A 20,399-nucleotide genomic window follows, 5' to 3' on the forward strand; every position below is an offset into this window, starting at 1 on the left:
ACCTACGCTATTTGGCCAAAAAGTTATAGACAAGGCTGCAGATATCGCTGGTCACTTCTTTCTTGTAATCAACCCAAGTATTACATTTTTTGGTTATAACAGTAAGCAACTGAAAAAAACCTAATGTCCACTTGCCAAATTGTGCTTGTTATTTCTTTTTGGTAATAAGGCTTCAAAATGTGTAGGACGGCGTGGTATCTGACCTTAACAAAAACCATAAATTCCGGGGTGAAGGCATCTGACTTGCCCCTCTCTATCCTCATCTTGGAGTTGGGAGGGAAGATTTCAAGAATATGGAAGTATGTTTGAAACTCATCCTTACAATTAAGGGGGGTTTTTTTTAAAGATTTTAAGGATGCTTAAAATTTCCAAATTTTTTTGCTTAAGATTCTTGATGCTGACAAGGGGACGGGATTAGAGAGCACAGCGGAAAGGGGGCAACGGGGTGACATTGTTCAGTTCGTTCCAATGCGAAGTGCATGGTGAGTGTGTGTTAAATTCTAGAAAGATGTAACATGGAAACGTATGGAGTCGATTTTGTTAACCCGTGGTTGGTTTCGTGCAGCGGGGCAAATATCCGTGGTTCAGTCTCTTCTCGAAGAACTGCCGTCACAGTTTCTGAGTTACATGCGTTGTAGAGATTTCAAGCCCCTCAATGTTCCTCAGTTTTAGATCAAATTCGAAACCAAGCTAGTCTACATCACTTTGCACTTCACAATTTTATTGTTGAAATGGAGTTGCTGTAGTTAATATGGAGTAACTATATTTTCATTTATATTTTCAAAGAGTGATATTATCTCAAGACGATCAAGTTGCATGAGAAAGGAATAAGGAATCTTGCTAATGGTAGATGCTTCACACTTTTCCTTTACACCCTTCATTCTAGATAGTGCTAATACTTTTTGTTTTCAGAAAGCTTGAGGCATTTTATCCCAATCATACCCCATATTCACCTAACGTGATGTCGTCAAAAGAGGGAAAAGTAAATGAAAATTAAATAAAAATGAAAAATATCCTTTTTTTTCGGGATGGAGAAAATAAAAATTTTAAAAATCAAGATAGAATAAATAAAATTGGATGATAAACCTCAAAATCAGGAATATTCTGGTGGCCGGTGGGCAACACGATTGGATTATTTTCTTTGAAAACCACATTAAAACCTTTTCTCGAGATAATATTTTCATAAAATATTGGCCGTGGGATCTTATGGGAATCTAACATCTACGGCTCAGATAAACCTGCATTGTATATTTCTTGAAATAGTGCCACGTGGCCCCCAGTTACCTTTCCTTCTGTTGCCTATGTAATAATACCCCCGCAAACTCAGTGCATTAACACCAGTTGGGAAATCTTGTTAGCTTGCCACATTCTCAAACTGTAAGTCCTTGTTTTTCTTTGTTTGTTTTGAAGTAGATTAGTATAATTCTTGAAAAGCATTATGCGCTTGCTCTTGCTTTTGAGCAAGTGGGCTGCCTGCTTAGTGAAATTGCTTTCATGGGTATGCAGAGCTTCCATTGTCTTTGTTTGATTTGGCCTTTGAGTTGTGAGGTTTTCTAATGTTAAAGATGTGATTTTTATCTTCTTAGAACTATTCTGAGGTGACAATCTGTGTTTGCTTGAACTTGATTTTTTTTTTTTTTTTTTGGTTTATTTTCCTTCAATTCTTCGTTGCTGGCCTCTTATTACTTGATAGTCTGTTCTCAAATTGGGTTGTGGGAATTGAAGTTTGAGGCTTTGTTTTCTTGATATTGATTTGAGGGTGATAATAAATACAAGTAGCTGTTTCAAGTAATACTAGGATTACTAAGAAGTTCAAATTAAACACAATTATGATCATGAGAGGAAGGGAATGAAAATAGCTGAGTTTTGTTTTTGTAGAATATGGCTGACAAGAGTGGTCCGGGGGCTCGTCGCGTTGCTCTCAATGAGAGGATTCTTTCCTCTATGTCAAGGAGATCAGTTGCTGCTCATCCTTGGCATGATTTGGAAATTGGTTTGAGATTTCATAAGCTTCATCAGTTATTGTCGTTCGTTTTCATAGAGCTAGTCTCAGTATCATTTTTGAAAAAACGGATGATGCTTATGCTGTTTAAGAAAGCATATTCAATGCTTCTTGTTCTATACTTTTCCCGTCCTCTCCACTGTTAATTTCATGTGTTTTTGATACTTGGTTTGATGTATATGCAGGGCCAGGAGCACCAGCAGTATTCAATTGTGTGAGTGGTTTCTTCTAATTGCATATACACCTCTTGTATTTCGTGACTGCCCCGAAAAAGAGACTTCCTTTTAGGAAATGCACCAAATTCTGTTGTTATGCTTCTTCACTCTTTTCCCATTCTGAAAAAATATTTTCAGAATAAGATAGCTCACTCTTTTTTATTTTCACTCATTATCCCAGTCACCTACTATAGTTTTCCATTGGTTATATTTTGTTCATAACTTATTGAAGGCTTTTTATGTTAGTTCTACTTTGATTAAGTTGAATATCTAATCAATTAGAACAACTTGGCAGGTGATTGAAATTGGAAAAGGTAGCAAAGTAAAATATGAGCTTGACAAAACCAGTGGCCTTATCAAAGTGAGAATTTCCTTCCATTTCCTAATTTATAGCTTGTTAAGATACCATAGGTAGTGATCCATGTATTCATGGCTTTTCATGTGTTTCTCGAATGTGAAAAACTCTTCACTTTTTAATTGTGTTGTTCGATTTACATCTCCAGAATTATAGTTAATGATAATTTTGTACTTAATCATAATCTGCTGCTAGTTTCCTTCTGGTTTCAATTTGCTCATTAAAGCTCTCTTCATCTGGTATTGATTTATACATTCCTTTAAACGACTCTTACTTTATATTTTTATCGAAAACATCATCAAACAGAAGTAGGAAATGCACTACGTCCACTCCCGTTGCTTCTTGAACACAGTCAAGTTTTGCCCTTTGCTGAACTTAGGAAACAACTCATGAATTTTGACAGGTCGATAGAGTTCTTTACTCATCCGTTGTATATCCACACAACTATGGCTTTGTCCCACGAACCCTTTGTGAAGACAACGACCCCATCGATGTTTTGGTGCTGATGCAGGTTCGTTCGAACTTTATTCTTTGCTATTGTGAATGTGCAAGCTAGTTGTGATACTTGTTTCTTTCCTGCCTGCACAGGAGCCTGTTCTTCCTGGTACTTACCTCCGTGCTCGTGCCATTGGATTGATGCCTATGATAGATCAGGTAAGAAGAGTTAAGAGTTGCTCTCTCTTTAAGTAGCGGAAGGTTCAGCAAACTCCTCATGTCTGAAGAATCATCCCACAGGGCGAGAGGGACGACAAAATCATTGCAGTATGTGCGGACGACCCTGAGTTCCGGCATTATCAGGACATCAACGAGCTCCCCCCTCACCGTCTAGCTGAAATACGGCGCTTCTTCGAGGACTGTATCCTTTATCCTTTTCCCGAAAGTAGTAAGTGGTGAAACAAGTTAATTAGGATTTGTTTCCTTGAGCTGGTATTGAAACAGATAAAAAGAATGAGAACAAGTCAGTTGCAGTGGAAGACTTCCTCCCTGCTGAAACAGCAATTGATGCTATCAAATACTCAATGTGAGTAATAGTACTTTATTAAATTGTGGAATGAATCATCTCGAAAAATAAAGAATGTTAACTTAATTAAGTGTGTGTTTCAGGGATCTTTATGCCTCCTACATCGTGGAGAACTTGAGGCAGTGATTGGCTTAAATCGCCCAACTCTTTTAATTTTATATGATTATAGTATCATGTAATCTAATTGTTGAACTTAATTATGCTTCATGCAAGGAGAAAACTATTTGTATTCCATCCCTTTTCTAAATAAAGTCAACAGCTACACTTTCTCTAACAATAATGCTGCACTCCACTTTTTGTTTCACGTCTGTATAATGTATCCAACTATATAGTCAAAGCATGAATAAAGAACCTCAAATTCTATTTAATTTGTCAATTCAGTTACTCCCTCTGTTCCATAAATTTTATTACATATTGACTGAATACGGATTTTGAAAAATATAATAGAAAGTGAGTTCCATAAATTTTATTACATATTGACTGAATACGGATTTTGAAAAATATAATAGAAAGTGAGTTGAAAAAATTAATAAAATGTAAGTCTTACTTTTATTGTACTATTAGTTACTTTTATAATAAAATGTGGGTCTTACTTTTATTATACTATTATAGTAGTAATAAAATATGAGTGTTAATGAGTAATATGCTACTCCCTCCGTTCTATAGTAATAGAGGTGTTTCTTTTCGGCACGGAAATTAAGAAAAATTGTGTTAGGTGAGTTAAGTAAAGGAGAATAAAGTGGAAAATGAAAAAGGTAGATAGATGAAGAGAGAAAAAAGTAAGAGAGAGTAAAGTAGGTGTGGAGAAATGTCTTGAATTTTACTAAAAATGAAAATGATTCTATTACTATAAAACGTATAAAATTGGCAAAATGACTCTATTACTATGGAACGAATGAAGTAAAAAGTAAAATGTGATAAATTTTATGAGATGGACAGAAATGAAAAAATGTGAGATAAACTTTTTGTGACGGAGGGAGTATTTATTTAACTTCACAATTACTACTATGTAAATCACATTTGATAAGAAGATTCTTCTCTATTTTTCGAATTTTCATTATATATAAAAATAAAATGGAACTGCAAGAACACCAAAATTCTAAAATTATGTTACTAGAAAGTACTCCCTCCGTCGATAAGTTGCCAATTTATCTCAACCAAAATACTAACTAAAAAAAAAGTAAAAACACATTTATTTTTTACTTATTCTCTTCATTTAAAACACAAAATAAAACTACTAAATATATTCTAATTAAACAAATTAAAAGAATAATAAGACTAGGAATGAGTAAACTCGGAAGTGCACTCAGCTGAACTCACTGGGCCATATTCATTTATTCAGTGTAATCAAACTTCATTTCTTCTCTGCAATTCGCCCCAATCTCACAACCCTAGACCGCAAACACCCAATTCCGTGAAGAAATCAACAAGAGGATGGGCACTATGGGAAGAGCTTTCTACACCGTCGGATTCTGGATTAGGGAAACCGGCCAAGCCCTCGATCGCCTCGGCTCCCGCCTCCAGGGAAACTACCTTTTCCAAGAACAATGTAATCATGCAATCTCCCTTTTTTGCTTTACCTACTAGATCTTTTTTTAGCTCTCTGGTACCTGCATTTCTTTATTTTATCTAGTTTACGCTGTAATTTGAGGTCGGGGTTTTGAAGACTCGGTTTTTAATTTGTGAATCGAGCTGGGCGCTGCGCTGTATGTTTTCGTGAGGTTACGATTGAGCTGTGTGAGAGAAACATGTGATCTAGGGAAAGATTGGGTCTAAATGATGGAATGGAGTGCGACATTTCTATTCCCCCTTTCTTTCTCTTCCCATTTCCAGGTTTAATTTATAAGATGGGGTTTTGGAGGAGGGACTTAGCCATACCTTATCTTTGTAATTGCTAGTTTAATGGGCATTTACTCTGTGTATATTTCTTGTATCTTTAGCTCCCCATCTTGCCAACCATTTGGTGGTGTTGAATCAGTATTATTTCATCTGATACTGAATTCTAACAGACCAGCCACTTTTTCTCTTACTTATTGAAATGTGCTGACCTTTTGGAGGAGATGGATGGAAAGGATGTTGACGCAGGTGTGGCATGGATGGTGGAACCACAACTATAGTTTCTTTTTCAATTTCTTTTGTGTCTCAATGGAGGGAATGTCATGGCAATTTTATCATAAAATCCACAATGTATATTGTTTTCTCTGTACACATGTATGGATAATTGGATGGAGATTTATAACATTTGTGTCTGTTCTTTTTGTTTTGTGGAGTATATCTTATTTGTACATTCTTCGGATATATTTGACACAACAATTTATTTCCAGTGTCAAGGCATAGAACACTCATGAACTTATTTGACAAAGCCCCCTCGGTTGCTAAGAATGCCTTTGTGGCCCCTAATGCGTCACTGACTGGAGAGGTTTATGTTGGACCAAGCTCCTCCATTTGGTATGGATGTGTTGTCAGAGGTATGATCTTCGCTGAATTAAATATAGTTTCTTTTCTTGCTATGTTATACTTGAATTTGATTTATATCCCGATATATAAATTAATACTATTAATTTTGTGCTCTAGAAAATGTCTTTTGGTCTGCAACTAAACTCTTCTAAGTAGCTTAACTTATAACAAGAGAATTTAACCAGTATTTAGTCATGTAAAGTAGCATATTTTACATTTACTGTAGAGTGTGCATGATTTAGTCATGTATGTAAAATCTCCCTCCATCCCATCATAAGCGAGCCACTTCATTTTTGCACTCATTTTGGAAAAATAATGCTATAAAATAGTTAAAAGTAGAGATAATGTAAAGTAAGAGAGCGAATAATGTAGATAAGACTCTTCTCTACATTATTCTCTCTTACTTTACATTTTCTCTACTCTAACTATTTTATATAATTTTTTTAAAACGAGTGCAAAAAAGAATCACATTGCTTATGGTGGGACGGATGGAGTAGCATATTTTGCATTTACTGTAGAGTGTTCTTCATGCAGAGTCATCCATGCTGTCTTTCATAGTCTCATTAGACACTGTTTTTTATTGATGTCTTAGCTATTGGTGTAATGTGTATGCACTGATACCTGAGCTATTCCAGACCCAACTATAACCATCATTGTGAGATGAAGGTCTCTATACAATCCATCTGATGGACCATTGCTCTATATTTCATTATGATGTATCTGAATTGCTTATGGTTCCTTTTCAAATGTAGTTTTTTATAATGATGGTCTTAGTTATCCTTTTGTACCATTTTGATTTTCGAGGTTTGCATCACCTCTTTTTTAGTAATATTCTGTTCATGGAGATGGATTGACATTGTCCAAAATTAAAAGTAAACAATTAAAGTTTCTTTGACATTTCATTTGATTTCAGCAAGCTTCTTATATGTGTTTTGGTTGTTTATGTCATCACTACTGGCTCAATCCTAGTCTTTAGGCATGGTTTTCTTGTGTGATAGTAGTATTTTTTTCAAGTTGAAATGGTGTCTGTGCAGGTGATGTGAACAGCGTTAGTATAGGAGCTGGAACCAACATACAGGATAACTCTCTTATTCACGTAGCTAAATCCAATATTGCTGGGAAAGTCTTACCCGTCCATATTGGTGACAATGTCACTGTTGGTTAGTATCATCAGATGACATTCTCAGATAATATTTCCTGCTCGGAATTTCTTGATCCCGAGTATTAATTTTCACATTGGACTCTATAGGGCATAGTGCTGTCTTGCACAGCTGTACTGTAGAGGATGAAGCATTTATTGGTATGGGTGCAACATTGCTTGACGGGGTGGTTGTTGAGAAACATGCAATGGTTGCTGCTGGAGCTCTTGTCAGACAGAATACAAGAATACCCTCTGGAGAGGTTAGTAAGACACATTGATGAGTTGTCTATTATCTTGCGTTGTGAAGTTTTATATGCATAGAAGTGCCACTAGCTGTGTGAAGCGCTATCATTCTGGAACCCATCTTAAGATTCTTGACATATCTAAATAGCTACTTAACCATCCTCATTCCGACCTTCAACATCTTTTCATGTTGGCTTCAAATCAGTGACTTAAATATCTAATTAGGGATTCAGTTCATCTAACAATACAATATGGACCAATAAACTAAGAGAAAGAGGCCTTTATAAGGTGGCAATTGAAGGGTCTTTTCTGAATTTGTGATTTTTCAATACCAGATATGGGGAGGGAATCCAGCCAAATTCCTGAGGAATCTCAAAGATGATGAAATCGCTTTCATATCTCAGTCTGCTACCAATTATGCAAACCTAGCGGAAGCTCATGCTGCTGAAAATGCCAAGGACTTTGACAAGTCAGAGCTTGAGAAGGTTCTTCAGAAGAAATTCACTGGGCAGGATGGAGAATATGACTTAAAATCGGGTGTTGTTGGTTAGGTGTCACCATAACTTCAGCACAATGAATCTTAAGACTTAAGAGTTTCCTAATATGGAACATGTACCAGCTTTGTTTTTTTTTTTTTTTTTTTTTTTTTTTTTCCTTTTTCTGTTTCCTATGGATTTCAAAAAGACGCCTGAGGTTTGCAATCGCTTCCAATAAATTCTGGGGCCAGGCTGAAATTTCAAAGGATCAATCCTGGTAGAAAGTAATTCTTATGCACGCCCTCTTCATCTTCCATTGATGAAACACTTAGATATTACTTGTTCCTTTCATGATTATCTGTTTCTGACTTTATTAGATACCCTTTCTTTTGATATATCTCGGGGAAGGCTTCAGGAAGCTGAGTTGTCATGTCTACGAATTTGATATTGAGCTACAAGGAAATTCATACTTAGCAAGAGTAAGCTATGAAATTACTGTATTCTTTCACCAATAATGGGAGGCATAGTTCTGTTGTTTTTTGTTGAAATCTTGAAAAATTTGGCACTGTGGTAGCATTTTCTTAGCACAAATATGCATCAAACTTGTGCCCACTTCTGGTCTATTCATTTCTCTCAACTCTTAAATTGTTGCAATATTTACTGTTCTAGCTTGCTAATAAACTTCATATATCACAAAAAGAGCTGGTCTATCTTAAAAGTGGCATTAATTGAATTACATAATTGCTGTGATTTTCTAATTGGAGTTGATATTACACTGGAACTAACACCATCTTGACATTTGGTACTCACTGATATTGAAAGCTCAAGTGGCCTAAAAGATAACATTATCACACTGCAAGATAGACTTATTTAACTCTTGTAGAATGGTGTTGGGAATGTGAGTGAGATTCAACAGAACAACAGCAAACTTATTTGGAAACAGTAGACCAACAAATCTTCAGAATGTTGTGCACATGCTAAATTCATTCACATTTTCCGTTCTCACCCGCTTCCATCTGTTTTTCCTTAGTTACAGAATGCAAATCATTTTCTTGATTGTCAATGGTAGTATGCTTTTTCTGGGAATCCAAAGTGGATTCTTTGTTTTCTCTATTGCTGTGGGTCTGAGTGGAAAACGGCAGCAATCCCTTCTCTCTGCAGCTGTCAATGGCTCCTCTAAACATTTCCTCTAATGTGTACTTGAACGAGAACCCCATTCCTTCCAGTTTCTTGGAGGAGAATCTCACCACAGGTATGTTCTTGTCAATGCCATCAAACCTGTCCATGAAAATATAACTTTTCTGTTCTTTTCTAGTTAGTCGTAAAATTTAGGGGTCGGCCAAATCTGTGACTAGGCTTACTCAGTCGGGATGCTGTATTCAGGCCATTTTTCTCTGATCAAATTTGCTATGTCGTAGATAGTTGCCTCATGTGAGGAACACATGTATCTTCCCTCAGCTTTAGGGTGCTCGAACAAGAATATATGAGCCTCGCATAGATCATCTACATGGACAAACTGTCCTTGCTTTATGATGGAGTAGTGAGCTTCATCCCCTAGTTAAAATTGAGGAAACATTAGTTGAAAATGGACTTCACTCTAGACAGGCACCAGATACATGAAATTCACCTGTAATAGGGGAGAGGGCTGTGAGTAAGCTTGGTGGGAATGTAGGCATGAAGAAGGGTCCAACCACCACTGGTGGTATGATGCTGATGAAGTTTATGTTACTCTCTTTAGCTGCTTCCATGGCTGCTTTCTCAGCCAAGATTTTAGACACAAAGTACATCTGCAGTAAACAAAAAAAACATTTAATAGTTACCACCAACAGCTGATAAACAGAAAGAGGAAAAGAAAAACAACCCATCCAGTCATTTTCTTGGAGTATATGAATTCCAGATCACTCCAATTTGTTTCATCATAGGCTGGTTTCTGATGCTCTTCAACATCCACTGTCCCAGCTGAGTTTGTGAGTATTACTTTCTTGACAGTTTTGGCCTTGGCACATGACCTCATTATGCTCAGCATCCCATCAATTGTAGGCTTGATCACTTCATTCTGTTACACCATCCATCCTTTCAATGTCCATACTAATCTATAGACATAGAAATGAATCTTTCTTTCATCAGCCTTACCTCGGGATCGTCAGACTCGAAATCCATGGGAGTGGCCATGTGAAACACCCCTTCACAGCCTTGGACTGCCTCATCATAGCTTCCTTCTATATTCAGGTCTGCTTTCCACAGTGTCAAATTGGTATCTGCTCTTGCCAATTCTAGTAGGGGCTTTACCTTCTTCATGTCTCCTGCACGCACAATTATATTGTTACTCAGTCAAGATTATATCTCATGATTAAATATGTATTGTGTTTGGTTCATTATAACTTAATCCTATATGGATAATCATGTGATAATTAGTCATAGTCAACCTCCTCCAACTAAAATAATCTAACAACTCAATTTTAACCGACATAGTATGTACTTAATGAGATGACTAGCTATACCTGGATCACGGACGGTTGCGCGAACAATGTAGCCACGTTCCAGGAGTCTCATGACAATCCACGAGCCGATGAAGCCGGACGCACCGGTCACACATACCGTGGTGGATTTAGGGGCCGTTGGCGTGGTGGTTTCAAGTGGCATTTTTTAGAATATGGTTTCCATTGGATGTTCTTTAACTACTTATAAAAGTCCTTGAGAACCAATCCACATAGTTGGTTGTACAACCACGTGACATTACTCACCATTCATTCTCCCAATTTGGCTAGTTTTGTTGGTTAAACTTTAGTAGTAGTATCTAACAATTAAAGACTAATTTTGCCATTATAGGTCGCTCCCCAAAGTTAGATTAAGTCCGGAATTCTTTTAACTAATTTCACTATCTTTTCCCTCTCTCTTATTTTTTATAATCTATTTCTTATTTTACCAATTGCATATTAAAACTCGTGTCATATACAAATTTGTCTATTTTTTTTACAACCTAGCAAATATCTTTTTTTTTTTCATTTTCTTTTCACGAGAACCGAATATATTAGGAACTTGTCACATTTCGCATGATTTCCTCTTTTGAGCATGTCTTAAGTTCTTTGTGATTCAAATTATGCCTAAAATTCTCATATAAAGACTAAAGAGTCAACATGTTGGTCCATGTAATGGTATGGTCCAATGTTTTGAATATCAGATCAAATTAAGGAAGTTAACAGTTCATGGATTAAGTCTAAATATTGAAACAATTGAAATACTGCAGGATAGAATATAATTAAATAATCATCACTGTCACTCTTATTGTTTTCAACTTGAAGATTAATGAAACACAAATCATCATTGATACTAGTATTAGATTAATTTAAATTAAGAATTTTGTTCGCAATCTATACTCAAACATATTTTTGGGGTTCATGCCGATCGAATTCCAAATGTTCAATGGTTTTTAATTTATATGTGAATCATCGAATCGATCGATGTGGTCCATTTTTTAAAACGGTAGTATGAACTCTTCAAGAGAATGGCACACCACCAATAAGTCAACAAATGAAACCTCATCTACCAAATTAATCATGTTCACAACTCCTTTTTATTATTCATTTTTATTTGTATTAGTCACGATGATTGTACACCATCCCTATTCAATCACATTTATTAACAATTCTTAATTAATTATAAACTCAGCACGACCTGCTGGGTCAGAATCATCCGTTGAATATATAAGATACACATACATACATAATTACATATGATGCGACAAAAAAATAAGATTAAATAGTCCCATAGATATTGGCCCTTAATATTATGAAACTTGTAAAAACTTGTTTTTTACCATAAACTTTCAACTTGACAAATAATATCACAAACTTTATTTATGGTTGTTATTTACCATTGGCGATGAATACCGGCTACATTAAAATGACATGAATGCTGAGTTCGTATACATCTACATTAACAAAATCGTGAATCTTGAATCGCGAAGCCAACTTAGCATCCATGTCATTTTAATGAAGCTGAAATCCGTCGATGTGCGAAATAACAATCACGGATAAAGTTCATAATATTAACAAATTTTTTAAAAATTTCATGATATCAAGAGCCAAATTCCTTAATTAAAACTCGACCCCTTTTGTTTAGAATATGCAATTTTGACGTGTATACATTCGGGCCGGCAGTTCCATGCCAAAGCAATAATTCAGATTTAATTAAAGAATGGATATGAGTCGATTAAACTATAACTACCAAGAATCAGTCTATATACATTATCATAATTATTTCTTTTCAACCCAAAGAAATAGTCAAAACATCACAACTATATGTAACATAAAAAATACTCATAACATGACACCATATATAGAATTAGAAACCTCCTCATCACACTACCTCACCAATAAAACCTACTCTTTTTACTTCATCAACACAACAAATTAAACACCTCTCTCTCTCTCTCTCTTACAGATCAAAAAACAACCATGTTTAGAGCTCTGAGCATACGGAGGCGGGGCTACGAGCAGCTGGACGAAGGAGGTGAGCCGTCGCCATCAGCCACTTTGATGCCAAAGTTGAGCCGTGCAAAAAGTGTGCCTATAAAAATGATGAATTCTCCAAAAAGGGTACCCACGCCGGCGCAAGAAGCCAACAAGGCAAGCAAAGTTCACCCCTTTTTTAGTATGTTTGAGACGAAACGGAGGAAGAAGGCCACGATGAAGCCGGAGTTTTCCCGGTATTTGGAGTATCTCAAGGAAGGAGGAGCATGGGACATGGCTGCAAATAGGCCTGTTATGTATTATAAATAAAAACTTTACTAATGTTTTTTAATTAGCTTTGGGATATATGTTTAATTAAGAGCACTCTCATAAATTTTTGAGTGCAATCACATGTGTTATGTAATATTAATTGTATTTCAAATTTTTGGAGGTGATTAATATTGCCACAATTTCTTGATGTTTTTTTGGACTTTGTGGTCGCATATTTTCAAGATTGAAGACTTTTTAGGGGTGGTTATCAATCATTTTCTTTGGTAAGGGAAGAATCAAACATGATGAGATTTGATACTCTATTTTACTACAATTATTTCAAATTTTCCCACTTTATTTTGCTATGTACAGTTAGTGATCTTAAAATTTTAAATCAGAATATTTCAGTTACGAAGGTTGATATAATTCACTTCACCATAATTTCATTTTTTTCATATTGGAGTTGAATTGAAATTGAAAAAGGGAATAATACAACCGATAATTTTGCTGGGCCAATTACGTTTTCACACGTTAAGCATTTCGTTGACCGAAACTAACTCGTTTACAAAGCATGCTCTACGCGCTTAATTAATACTGCGATTCTGCGAAGATGCATGTAAATTAAAATTGTAAAAAATCGAAAACCTGGCACATGGTTTATCCGATTTTTATATTATTCTTATTTTACATTTATTAATTATAAAATATAAAAACTTCAAAAAATTCCAATCGATCATGAACGACTAATTTTAATTTTATTTTATACTTCCTACGTCTCACAATAGGAGTCCTATTTAGTTTGAGCACGAGTTTAAAAAATATAATGAAAGGCGAGTGGAAAAACATAGTGGAATGTGTTATAGAATATGAGTGTAATAAGTTAGTAGAAATTGAAGTCTATTTACCAAAAATGGATTAAACAAAGTGGACATTGAACAGACCGAAATGGCAGGTGGACAACATTTCACGAACAGAGAGAGAAAAAGAATATGGTTGGGTTGGATGAATATTGATGATGTGGAAGATGATATGGATGAAATAGAATTGAATTAAATATTGAAAAATGGATGGTTGTGTAGATTGAATAGTTGCCGATAAACACGGTCATAGAGACTATGGTAGGAAACGATTTCTGCTCATATTGTTAAACATCGTATTCACTGTTCGAAATAATCTTTGACAACTCATTAAGTCTCATGGTTTTGTGATTAATGTTATGGAATTGATTCTTGAATGATAAGCTTGATAGCAAGTCCTCTTAAGATGTTGGCTTGTTGATAGAATTAACTTCTGTCAGCCACTCTTTGAATCTCTCAAGACTATCAATATTGTCATTATGAAAATCCAATAGATGTTCACTTTTCTTCTAATTTCTCTTTGATATTAGGGAGACTTTCATCTCATCTGATGCAAGGTTCGGGTATCTTATTGTACTCTTACTTACATGGTGATAACGGTTCGTCTTCCCAAAAGCTCAGCACAAGCTTCAGAGACCAGCCGTGGCCCAAACAAGTGAACGATAGTGTAGTCGAGGCCACAGCCATACTGTAGGAATGATAGTAGTCATAATAATAGAAAAACAAAGGGTTAAACACCATCTTGTGAGTGTATGACTTTTTTGTGTTTTGTCTACACTTCAAGTAGAGCTTATGTAAAAGATTGGCTCGTTACATGCCAAATTCTTTAGCAACTTTTTGGTTCTTACTGATAAATTGGATGATTTTTCTTAAATACTTTGAAGCTTAGCTCAATTCAGGCAATGCTCAAGATGGCTGCTATAAATCGAGAATATATGTTCATGGGTCAATCTTGTTAATTTCTAGATGTACACAAAAAAAATTCCATTTCATTCACGCAAATATGGAGCACATAGAAAGCCAGAAATTCAAATAAGATGCATCAACCAAGTGCTCAAATGTGACATTGCCCAACAAAAGAAGGTTACAAAGATTAGATGAACATCAAGAAAGTAATAGGTGTCTTAACATGGAACATAAATCACTAAGAAGAAAAAGTTCTATGCTGCCATGTGATGATCCTCATGCCATTATTTTGGCTGACCTTGCATAGAGGCTGTCCACAACCTTCTCCATGTTTGATATGGTCTCCAAAGTCGCTGGGTAGATGGCGTCAGTCTTGGGATCATCAAATATGATCAGGCATCCAGCACCCTGGTCTAGAGTCCCTGCAAACTTCTTATCCAGAATCATCTGAGATAGTTTCTTCTCAACTTGGTGGGATGGCAACTCGATTAATTCAGCAATGTGGGCAATCTCGACTCTTGAGAATGGCTCGATCAACCTGCAAAGATTCTGCTCCTGTAGTGTGTCATAGAGGGCGGAAAGGTGCCTGTGGACAATTGGGTCCTCATCCAGCTCATTCTTGAAATTCTGCAGGGCAGTCTCAAAGAGCTTCAGAGAGCGCTTTGAGTGAGCGTCAGCAATGGCCTTCATTGCATCTAGTTCTGGTCCTTTATACTGCAAACCAACCTTGGGCGATGATATAATCCCTGCCACGTCCTCAGCCTGGTTCACCATAATTTTGCACAGAAGCATGTACTTAAGGCCGTAAATTGCCTGGGGATCTGCAAGGGTGTTGAAAGCTTCAAATGCTTCAAAGAAGTAGCTGTATGCCGTTTTGTAGTCCTTCTCTTCAGCATGGAGAATTCCACTCTGCAAATCTATGGTGCCCTGCTGCGCTGGGGGCACATATACCGCATTTGCTGCTGTTCTAGCAGCAGTAAGTGCAGCCTTGGCTTTGGGCAGGTTTCTCAGGGCAAAATGGAGTTTGCTCTCAAGCAAGTCAATTTCGACAAGCAGCAGTTTGTCATCTAATCTTCTAACCTCCTTAATGAGACCTGAAAGGAGATTCAGTGCTTCTGAATATTCCTTACTTTCCATCAAAAGAGCTGCAAGCCTAGCCTCAATTCGTTGACGGAGAAAAGTTCGCTTCTCAGCCCTTGTCCATTGCACAATCTCCTTGCAGAGAGAGATTTGGAGATCAGAGGTCCCAGGTATTTTAGCTACTGAATCGATAATACCACGGACAAGCTTTGCAGTTTTTGCTTTAGGGATCAAGGAAAAGAAAGGCCGCAATTTAGTTAGTAGGCTCTGCAGTTCTTCTGCTCGGCCAACTTCCCTCAGACGATCTGATAGGTCGGTAATAGCCAATTCTTTGATCTTTAAGGCTTCTGAAGAAGATGAAGGATCTTCAAGGATCCCATAAAGGAGAGGGATGGCCTCAGCAGCAGTTTTCTCTTTAGCGGCACTAATCGAATCCTCAGTCGCAGGAACACGTTGGGACGACATAACTACAACTTTCAGAAGGAGGTTCTGCCAGATTTGAACTGATAGTTACTAACAAAATCTCCAACAATGTCACAAATCACAAGCGGAACAACAAGACAATTAAACTGATCCGTAAATTCATTGTTCCATGAGACTTCAATTCAGAAATTCAAAAGGCAACAGAGTATATAAAACCAAAATCTGAAATAATAGCAATCGTGTTTAACAGGAAATCAATTATAAAACAAATATAAAGACGGTGGAGCACTCTCTCACGGTTCCTCAAATTTTCCATCACTCTTTCCTAAAGATCCCATTTTTCCTTCCGAGATCAAATTTCAGCTTAAGTTATGAATAGCACTGGAGCCTACTGCTTCAAGCAATCAAACTTCAATTTCACAAATACTTCCCCCAAAGATATCAATCAAGCATATAAAATACCACAATGTCCAAGTAGTCAATTAGGGTAAGGGGAGCGAAAACGAAACTGAAAATCACGAATCCATAACACACGCAAATTAGACAGATAAATAAATAATCATATAGCAATACAATAATCACATACTCAAAATCCTAAACGAGGAAAGCTTACAAGTAAATGTCAGAGCAAATCCACCGCCGGCGCCGATGCGAAGAGAGAGAAAAATAGGAAGCAATAAAACTGATAGATTCGAAATAAATTAAACCATTTCTTGATGAGAGGGGCAACTCCTCAATTTGGGCCGAGCCGTGGAGTCTTTCGGCCCATAAACAGAAGGCTGATGGGCCTAGTGAAATACCGGAAATGCCCTTCATCAAACGACGTCGTAGCTGGTGATGACATGACAGTCGAACAGATAACGTTCAGTTTTTTTTAGCTATGGAGTTTGCAAGCTTTCCCCACGCTTGAAAATCCAGCGACGGCGGTTGGAGGCGGAAGATACGGAGGAGATGTGTATCGAATTTTGCCTGTGAACTTGAAGAAAGCCTAAAATGAAGGAATTAGCTCTGCAGTGCAGCATTCCCCTCTCTTCCACCACAAAACTAATTTTCCAACGGAGAAATTTTCCCCAATTTCAGTCCACTAGGAATAGGTGTGTAAATTGCAGCTCCGCCGCCGCTGGTAGCCGGAGAAAATCGAGCAAGCCTCTACAAGTCGAAGAAATCGAAGATGGATTGCGCAGCAGTAGGTATTACGTGCAGAGCAAAGATGAGGAAGAGGAGGTAGAAGAGGATGAAGATGGAGATGAAGCGACGTCGTCGTCGATGCTCCTATCATTGAGCATAAAGCCTGACAGGAACATTGCTTTGCTGGACGATTACGAGATGGAAGAGATGGATTACGTCTCCGACGACCCCAATCACCGGAGCGGCTACGTGGCGGTGGTCGGAAAGCCAAACGTCGGAAAGAGCACTCTGTCGAATCAAATGGTCGGTCAGAAGCTGTCAATCGTCACTGACAAGCCTCAAACAACTAGACATCGTATCCTTGGAATATGCTCTAGCTCGGATTATCAGGTTAGCTTTCTCTCCTGTTTTGATGCTTAGTTCTTCTAACATTTGAGGGAATTGATGATTGATTGTGTTTCTTTTTTTATGATGTTATCGTACTGTGTTAATATTTTATGCCATTGATGTAAGTTTTGGGGATTCTGCGTAGATGATTCTGTATGATACACCGGGTGTTATTGAGAAGAGAATGCATAAGTTGGATTCTATGATGATGAAGAATGTGCGGAGTGCTGCCATTAATGCAGACTGTGTTGTCATTGTTGTTGATGCTTGTAGGGCGCCTGAAAAGGTATTGTTTTTCATTTTTGGAAGAGAGTTTCAGTTTTATGTCTTCTTTGAGTTGAACTACTAATCTGTTCTCAGATTGATGAAGTGTTGGAACAAGGAGTTGGAGATCGGACGAGTAAGTTACCCACCTTGCTTGTTTTGAACAAGAAGGATCTGATCAAACCTGGGGAAATTGCAAAGAAAATCGAGGTATATATTGCTCTTTTATGTTGAAATCCTGAAAGATTTGAAGAAGTTGATCAATATTGTCACAAGTGCCCGATGAATACGATATTCTGTTAATAAAAGCATGGTTGGGTGTAGTGACTTTAGTGAGTGCAGAGTTCTAGATATGTATGCTGTGGTTGTGTCAGATTATGTCGTCCAAGATTTCTGGTGCCGATCTTCACAGTTTAACCTGCAAGATGTAGTTTTCTTCCTCAAAACCAGTACAGGCATCCATGCTTCCAGTATGTTCTTGTAAATACAAACATGTTTAACTATCACATCTCTTGCAGTGGTATGAGAAGTTTGCGGATGTTGATGAGGTCATACCTGTGAGTGCCAAGTTTGGCCACGGAGTGGATGATGTCAAGGAATGGATTCTATCTAAACTTCCTAAGGGACCAGCTTATTATCCTAAGGTGTGTATATTATGTTTCCAATATATTTCTGAAAATTTCTTAAGAAAGATTTCCAGAAGGTGTGATTGTAGCTTTGGAATGATTGGCTTTCATCTCTTTAATCAGAAACCTATTTAATACGCGGCTATGAGCCATGACCAATTGTTTGGTTAATCCTTTCAGAAGGTAAAGATCTACATTTGAGATCAAGTTATTACTTGTCTTCAGGATATTACTAGTGAGCACCCCGAGAGATTTTTTGTGGCTGAAATTGTCAGAGAAAAAATCTTTATGCAGTACCGAAATGAAGTCCCATATGCATGTCAGGTAACATACACTTGAAATTTTTAAAGAAATTAAAGATATCCATAAAATTGTTGATGGTATTGTCTTATTTGTTCACTGTGACATTTTGTACAACCGGACAGGTTAATGTTATTAGCTATAAAAGTAGGCCCAACGCAAAAGATTTTATCCAAGTAGAGATTGTTGTGGAGAAGAACTCACAGAAGATTATCCTTATTGGAAAGGTAATCTTTTTTATCCATGAATACACATGATCTCCTTTACTCCGTATATCTCTGGTTGTTTTGATTTCTGTTAGAAGTTAGATAGAGAAGCTGTAAATGGTCCCTCCAGGGATTCATATTCTTAATAATCTTGTTGTTGATCACATACTATTAACATCGCAAATAAGTAAACAGAAAACTTTTATGATCCCTTTATTGAAACATGGTCTGAGGCCAAAATGAAAATATTGACAGAAAGGAATATTAAACGATCAATCAGAAGGAATATGTAGGTTTGTATTCCTCAATGTTCACTTTTCTTTTCATTATAGGTGGTTAGCCTACATAATGACCTAATGATTCTCTGTTCACTCTCACTTCCTTCTTCCCATGACAATAGCTTGATTCTTTATACTATTCTCTAATAGATTCATAAAAGAAAAGCTGAACTGTATAGTATTGAAATTGCTAGCAACTAAATCCATTGGCAACTATATTAGGAAGGAAAAGCATTGAAGGTACTAGCAACAGCAGCACGGCTAGATATAGAAGATTTCCTGCAGAAGAAAGTTTTCCTTGAGGTATGAACTTCCCCAATCGGGCAATCACTAATGTCCTTTTCTCAAGAATATCGTTTTGAAATTTGAACCAACAAAAAAACCTGTGCAGATAGAAGTGAAGATTAAAGAGAACTGGCGACAGAACGAAGGACTGCTCAAATACTATGGATATGGTGGTCAAATACAAGCTTTGTGACACACGTATGACCTTCGATCCGTACATATGCCACGAGTTTCGCTCATGTACAAGTTTTGGTGTGCACATATGAAGGCTCTAGTTGAGACAAGAAATTGAGGAATACTACTGGAAGATCAGTTGCCATCATGCTGAAAGGAAGGTAAAGCCAAAGTTGCTCATTGAGTTTTGGCTCAAGGAAGGTGGCAGTGGTATTTGAACTTAGAAGTCGATAGAATAGATCATGTGGGAGAGTCAAGTCTCTTGCATTTTGAAATACATGTTGATTTTTTGTCAATTGTATCATTTATTATTTTGATAAAAAAAAGTAGGGAATTTAATCCTGAATTCTTCTTTAAAACAAAAATAAAATAAGGAGTGATGAAATCTTAATCACAAGTTAGTGTGTGTGGAGTGAGTGAAAGTGAGGGTTGGTCACATGATAGGTAGGAGACACCACGCTACATGTCTTCACATATTAGGTGCCACTCTTCACGCCTCAATTAATACGTAGCCCCATTCAATGTTCCTTTTCTGTTTACTCATTTTCTCTTCTCTTTTTAACTTGGAAGAAAATAGTCATATTTTCAATTACGAAAAAGGTAAAAAAAGATAAATAAAGCAATGCAGGGAGCAAAAGAAGATTGCTTGGTTTCCTTCATTTGTTACGTCGGTGCCCTTTATTACTTTTTACTTGATGAAACCACAGTCCAATAAAAAATAATGGCCCATAAATAAATACCGGTGACCCACCATATTAATGAAGTTAACAAAGTACATAAATCTCTTTAATTTAAAAAAACTAAAAATTTAAATACATTTCCCGTTAATTCCGGTACACAGACATAACATAACT

At 36.8% G+C, this 20,399-nt stretch overlaps 6 protein-coding genes across 7 annotated transcripts; 4 read left to right on the forward strand and 2 right to left on the reverse strand.

Annotated features, from left to right (window-relative positions):
• The first annotated feature begins 1,296 nt into the window (after positions 1–1,296).
• On the forward strand, positions 1,297–3,870 carry LOC125209009 (soluble inorganic pyrophosphatase 4-like). Of its 2 annotated transcripts, none has more exons than XM_048108581.1 (9): positions 1,297–1,377; positions 1,879–1,993; positions 2,188–2,216; positions 2,513–2,578; positions 2,976–3,083; positions 3,161–3,226; positions 3,308–3,428; positions 3,512–3,593; positions 3,677–3,870. In XM_048108581.1, exons 2-9 carry the CDS (start codon positions 1,882–1,884, stop codon positions 3,717–3,719), a joined length of 627 nt encoding a protein of 208 aa, XP_047964538.1. In that variant the 5' UTR covers positions 1,297–1,377; positions 1,879–1,881; the 3' UTR covers positions 3,720–3,870. The 2 variants fall into 2 exon arrangements, with proteins under 2 accessions (XP_047964538.1, XP_047964537.1); XM_048108580.1 differs by lacking the exon at positions 1,297–1,377 and adding an exon at positions 1,424–1,498.
• Positions 3,871–4,919: 1,049 nt separating this feature from the next.
• LOC125214504 (gamma carbonic anhydrase 1, mitochondrial-like) lies at positions 4,920–8,182 on the forward strand. Its single transcript, XM_048115554.1, has 5 exons — positions 4,920–5,142; positions 5,918–6,061; positions 7,085–7,210; positions 7,300–7,451; positions 7,770–8,182. Exons 1-5 carry the CDS (start codon positions 5,028–5,030, stop codon positions 7,983–7,985), a joined length of 753 nt encoding a protein of 250 aa, XP_047971511.1. The 5' UTR covers positions 4,920–5,027; the 3' UTR covers positions 7,986–8,182.
• LOC125214503 (dihydroflavonol 4-reductase-like) lies at positions 8,055–10,553 on the reverse strand. The gene is made up of 6 exons (XM_048115553.1): positions 10,412–10,553; positions 10,044–10,213; positions 9,772–9,966; positions 9,538–9,697; positions 9,272–9,464; positions 8,055–9,188 (listed from the first exon to the last, which is right to left on the reverse strand). Exons 1-6 carry the CDS (start codon positions 10,551–10,553, stop codon positions 8,894–8,896), a joined length of 1,155 nt encoding a protein of 384 aa, XP_047971510.1. The 3' UTR covers positions 8,055–8,893.
• Positions 10,554–12,254: 1,701 nt separating this feature from the next.
• On the forward strand, positions 12,255–12,831 carry LOC125216239. Its single transcript, XM_048117897.1, has one exon. The coding sequence runs from the start codon at positions 12,368–12,370 to the stop codon at positions 12,689–12,691; it is 324 nt and encodes a 107-aa protein (XP_047973854.1). The 5' UTR covers positions 12,255–12,367; the 3' UTR covers positions 12,692–12,831.
• A 1,684-nt stretch (positions 12,832–14,515) lies between these two features.
• LOC125214596 (26S proteasome non-ATPase regulatory subunit 11 homolog) lies at positions 14,516–16,627 on the reverse strand. Its single transcript, XM_048115685.1, has 2 exons — positions 16,511–16,627; positions 14,516–15,963 (listed from the first exon to the last, which is right to left on the reverse strand). Exon 2 carries the CDS (start codon positions 15,937–15,939, stop codon positions 14,671–14,673), a length of 1,269 nt encoding a protein of 422 aa, XP_047971642.1. The 5' UTR covers positions 15,940–15,963; positions 16,511–16,627; the 3' UTR covers positions 14,516–14,670.
• A 158-nt stretch (positions 16,628–16,785) lies between these two features.
• LOC125210138 (GTPase ERA-like, chloroplastic) lies at positions 16,786–19,891 on the forward strand. The gene is made up of 8 exons (XM_048109712.1): positions 16,786–17,415; positions 17,558–17,698; positions 17,773–17,886; positions 18,195–18,320; positions 18,528–18,626; positions 18,728–18,829; positions 19,309–19,389; positions 19,478–19,891. The coding sequence occupies exons 1-8, from the start codon at positions 16,891–16,893 to the stop codon at positions 19,562–19,564; spliced, it is 1,275 nt and encodes a 424-aa protein (XP_047965669.1). The 5' UTR covers positions 16,786–16,890; the 3' UTR covers positions 19,565–19,891.
• Positions 19,892–20,399: the final 508 nt, after the last annotated feature.

Source organism: Salvia hispanica, chromosome 3 (assembly GCF_023119035.1).
Source record: "Salvia hispanica cultivar TCC Black 2014 chromosome 3, UniMelb_Shisp_WGS_1.0, whole genome shotgun sequence".
Classification (NCBI taxonomy): domain Eukaryota; kingdom Viridiplantae; phylum Streptophyta; class Magnoliopsida; order Lamiales; family Lamiaceae; genus Salvia; species Salvia hispanica.

Coding starts and splice junctions, on each gene's coding strand:
- LOC125209009 (XM_048108580.1), top strand. CDS start 1,439: ATGCGCTTGCTCTTGCTTTTGAGCAAGTGGGCTGCCTGCTTAGTGAAA. Junction 3,429..3,511: donor ACGGCGCTTCTTCGAGGACT/GTATCCTTTATC, acceptor GTATTGAAACAG/ATAAAAAGAATGAGAACAAG. Junction 3,594..3,676: donor GATGCTATCAAATACTCAAT/GTGAGTAATAGT, acceptor TGTGTGTTTCAG/GGATCTTTATGCCTCCTACA.
- LOC125214504 (XM_048115554.1), top strand. CDS start 5,028: ATGGGCACTATGGGAAGAGCTTTCTACACCGTCGGATTCTGGATTAGG. Junction 5,143..5,917: donor CTACCTTTTCCAAGAACAAT/GTAATCATGCAA, acceptor ATTTATTTCCAG/TGTCAAGGCATAGAACACTC. Junction 7,452..7,769: donor CAAGAATACCCTCTGGAGAG/GTTAGTAAGACA, acceptor TTTCAATACCAG/ATATGGGGAGGGAATCCAGC.
- LOC125214503 (XM_048115553.1), bottom strand. CDS start 10,553: ATGCCACTTGAAACCACCACGCCAACGGCCCCTAAATCCACCACGGTA. Junction 10,214..10,411: donor CGCAACCGTCCGTGATCCAG/GTATAGCTAGTC, acceptor TTGTGCGTGCAG/GAGACATGAAGAAGGTAAAG. Junction 9,967..10,043: donor TCGAGTCTGACGATCCCGAG/GTAAGGCTGATG, acceptor ATGGTGTAACAG/AATGAAGTGATCAAGCCTAC.
- LOC125216239 (XM_048117897.1), top strand. CDS start 12,368: ATGTTTAGAGCTCTGAGCATACGGAGGCGGGGCTACGAGCAGCTGGAC.
- LOC125214596 (XM_048115685.1), bottom strand. CDS start 15,939: ATGTCGTCCCAACGTGTTCCTGCGACTGAGGATTCGATTAGTGCCGCT.
- LOC125210138 (XM_048109712.1), top strand. CDS start 16,891: ATGAAGGAATTAGCTCTGCAGTGCAGCATTCCCCTCTCTTCCACCACA. Junction 18,321..18,527: donor GACCAGCTTATTATCCTAAG/GTGTGTATATTA, acceptor ACTTGTCTTCAG/GATATTACTAGTGAGCACCC. Junction 18,830..19,308: donor AGATTATCCTTATTGGAAAG/GTAATCTTTTTT, acceptor CAACTATATTAG/GAAGGAAAAGCATTGAAGGT.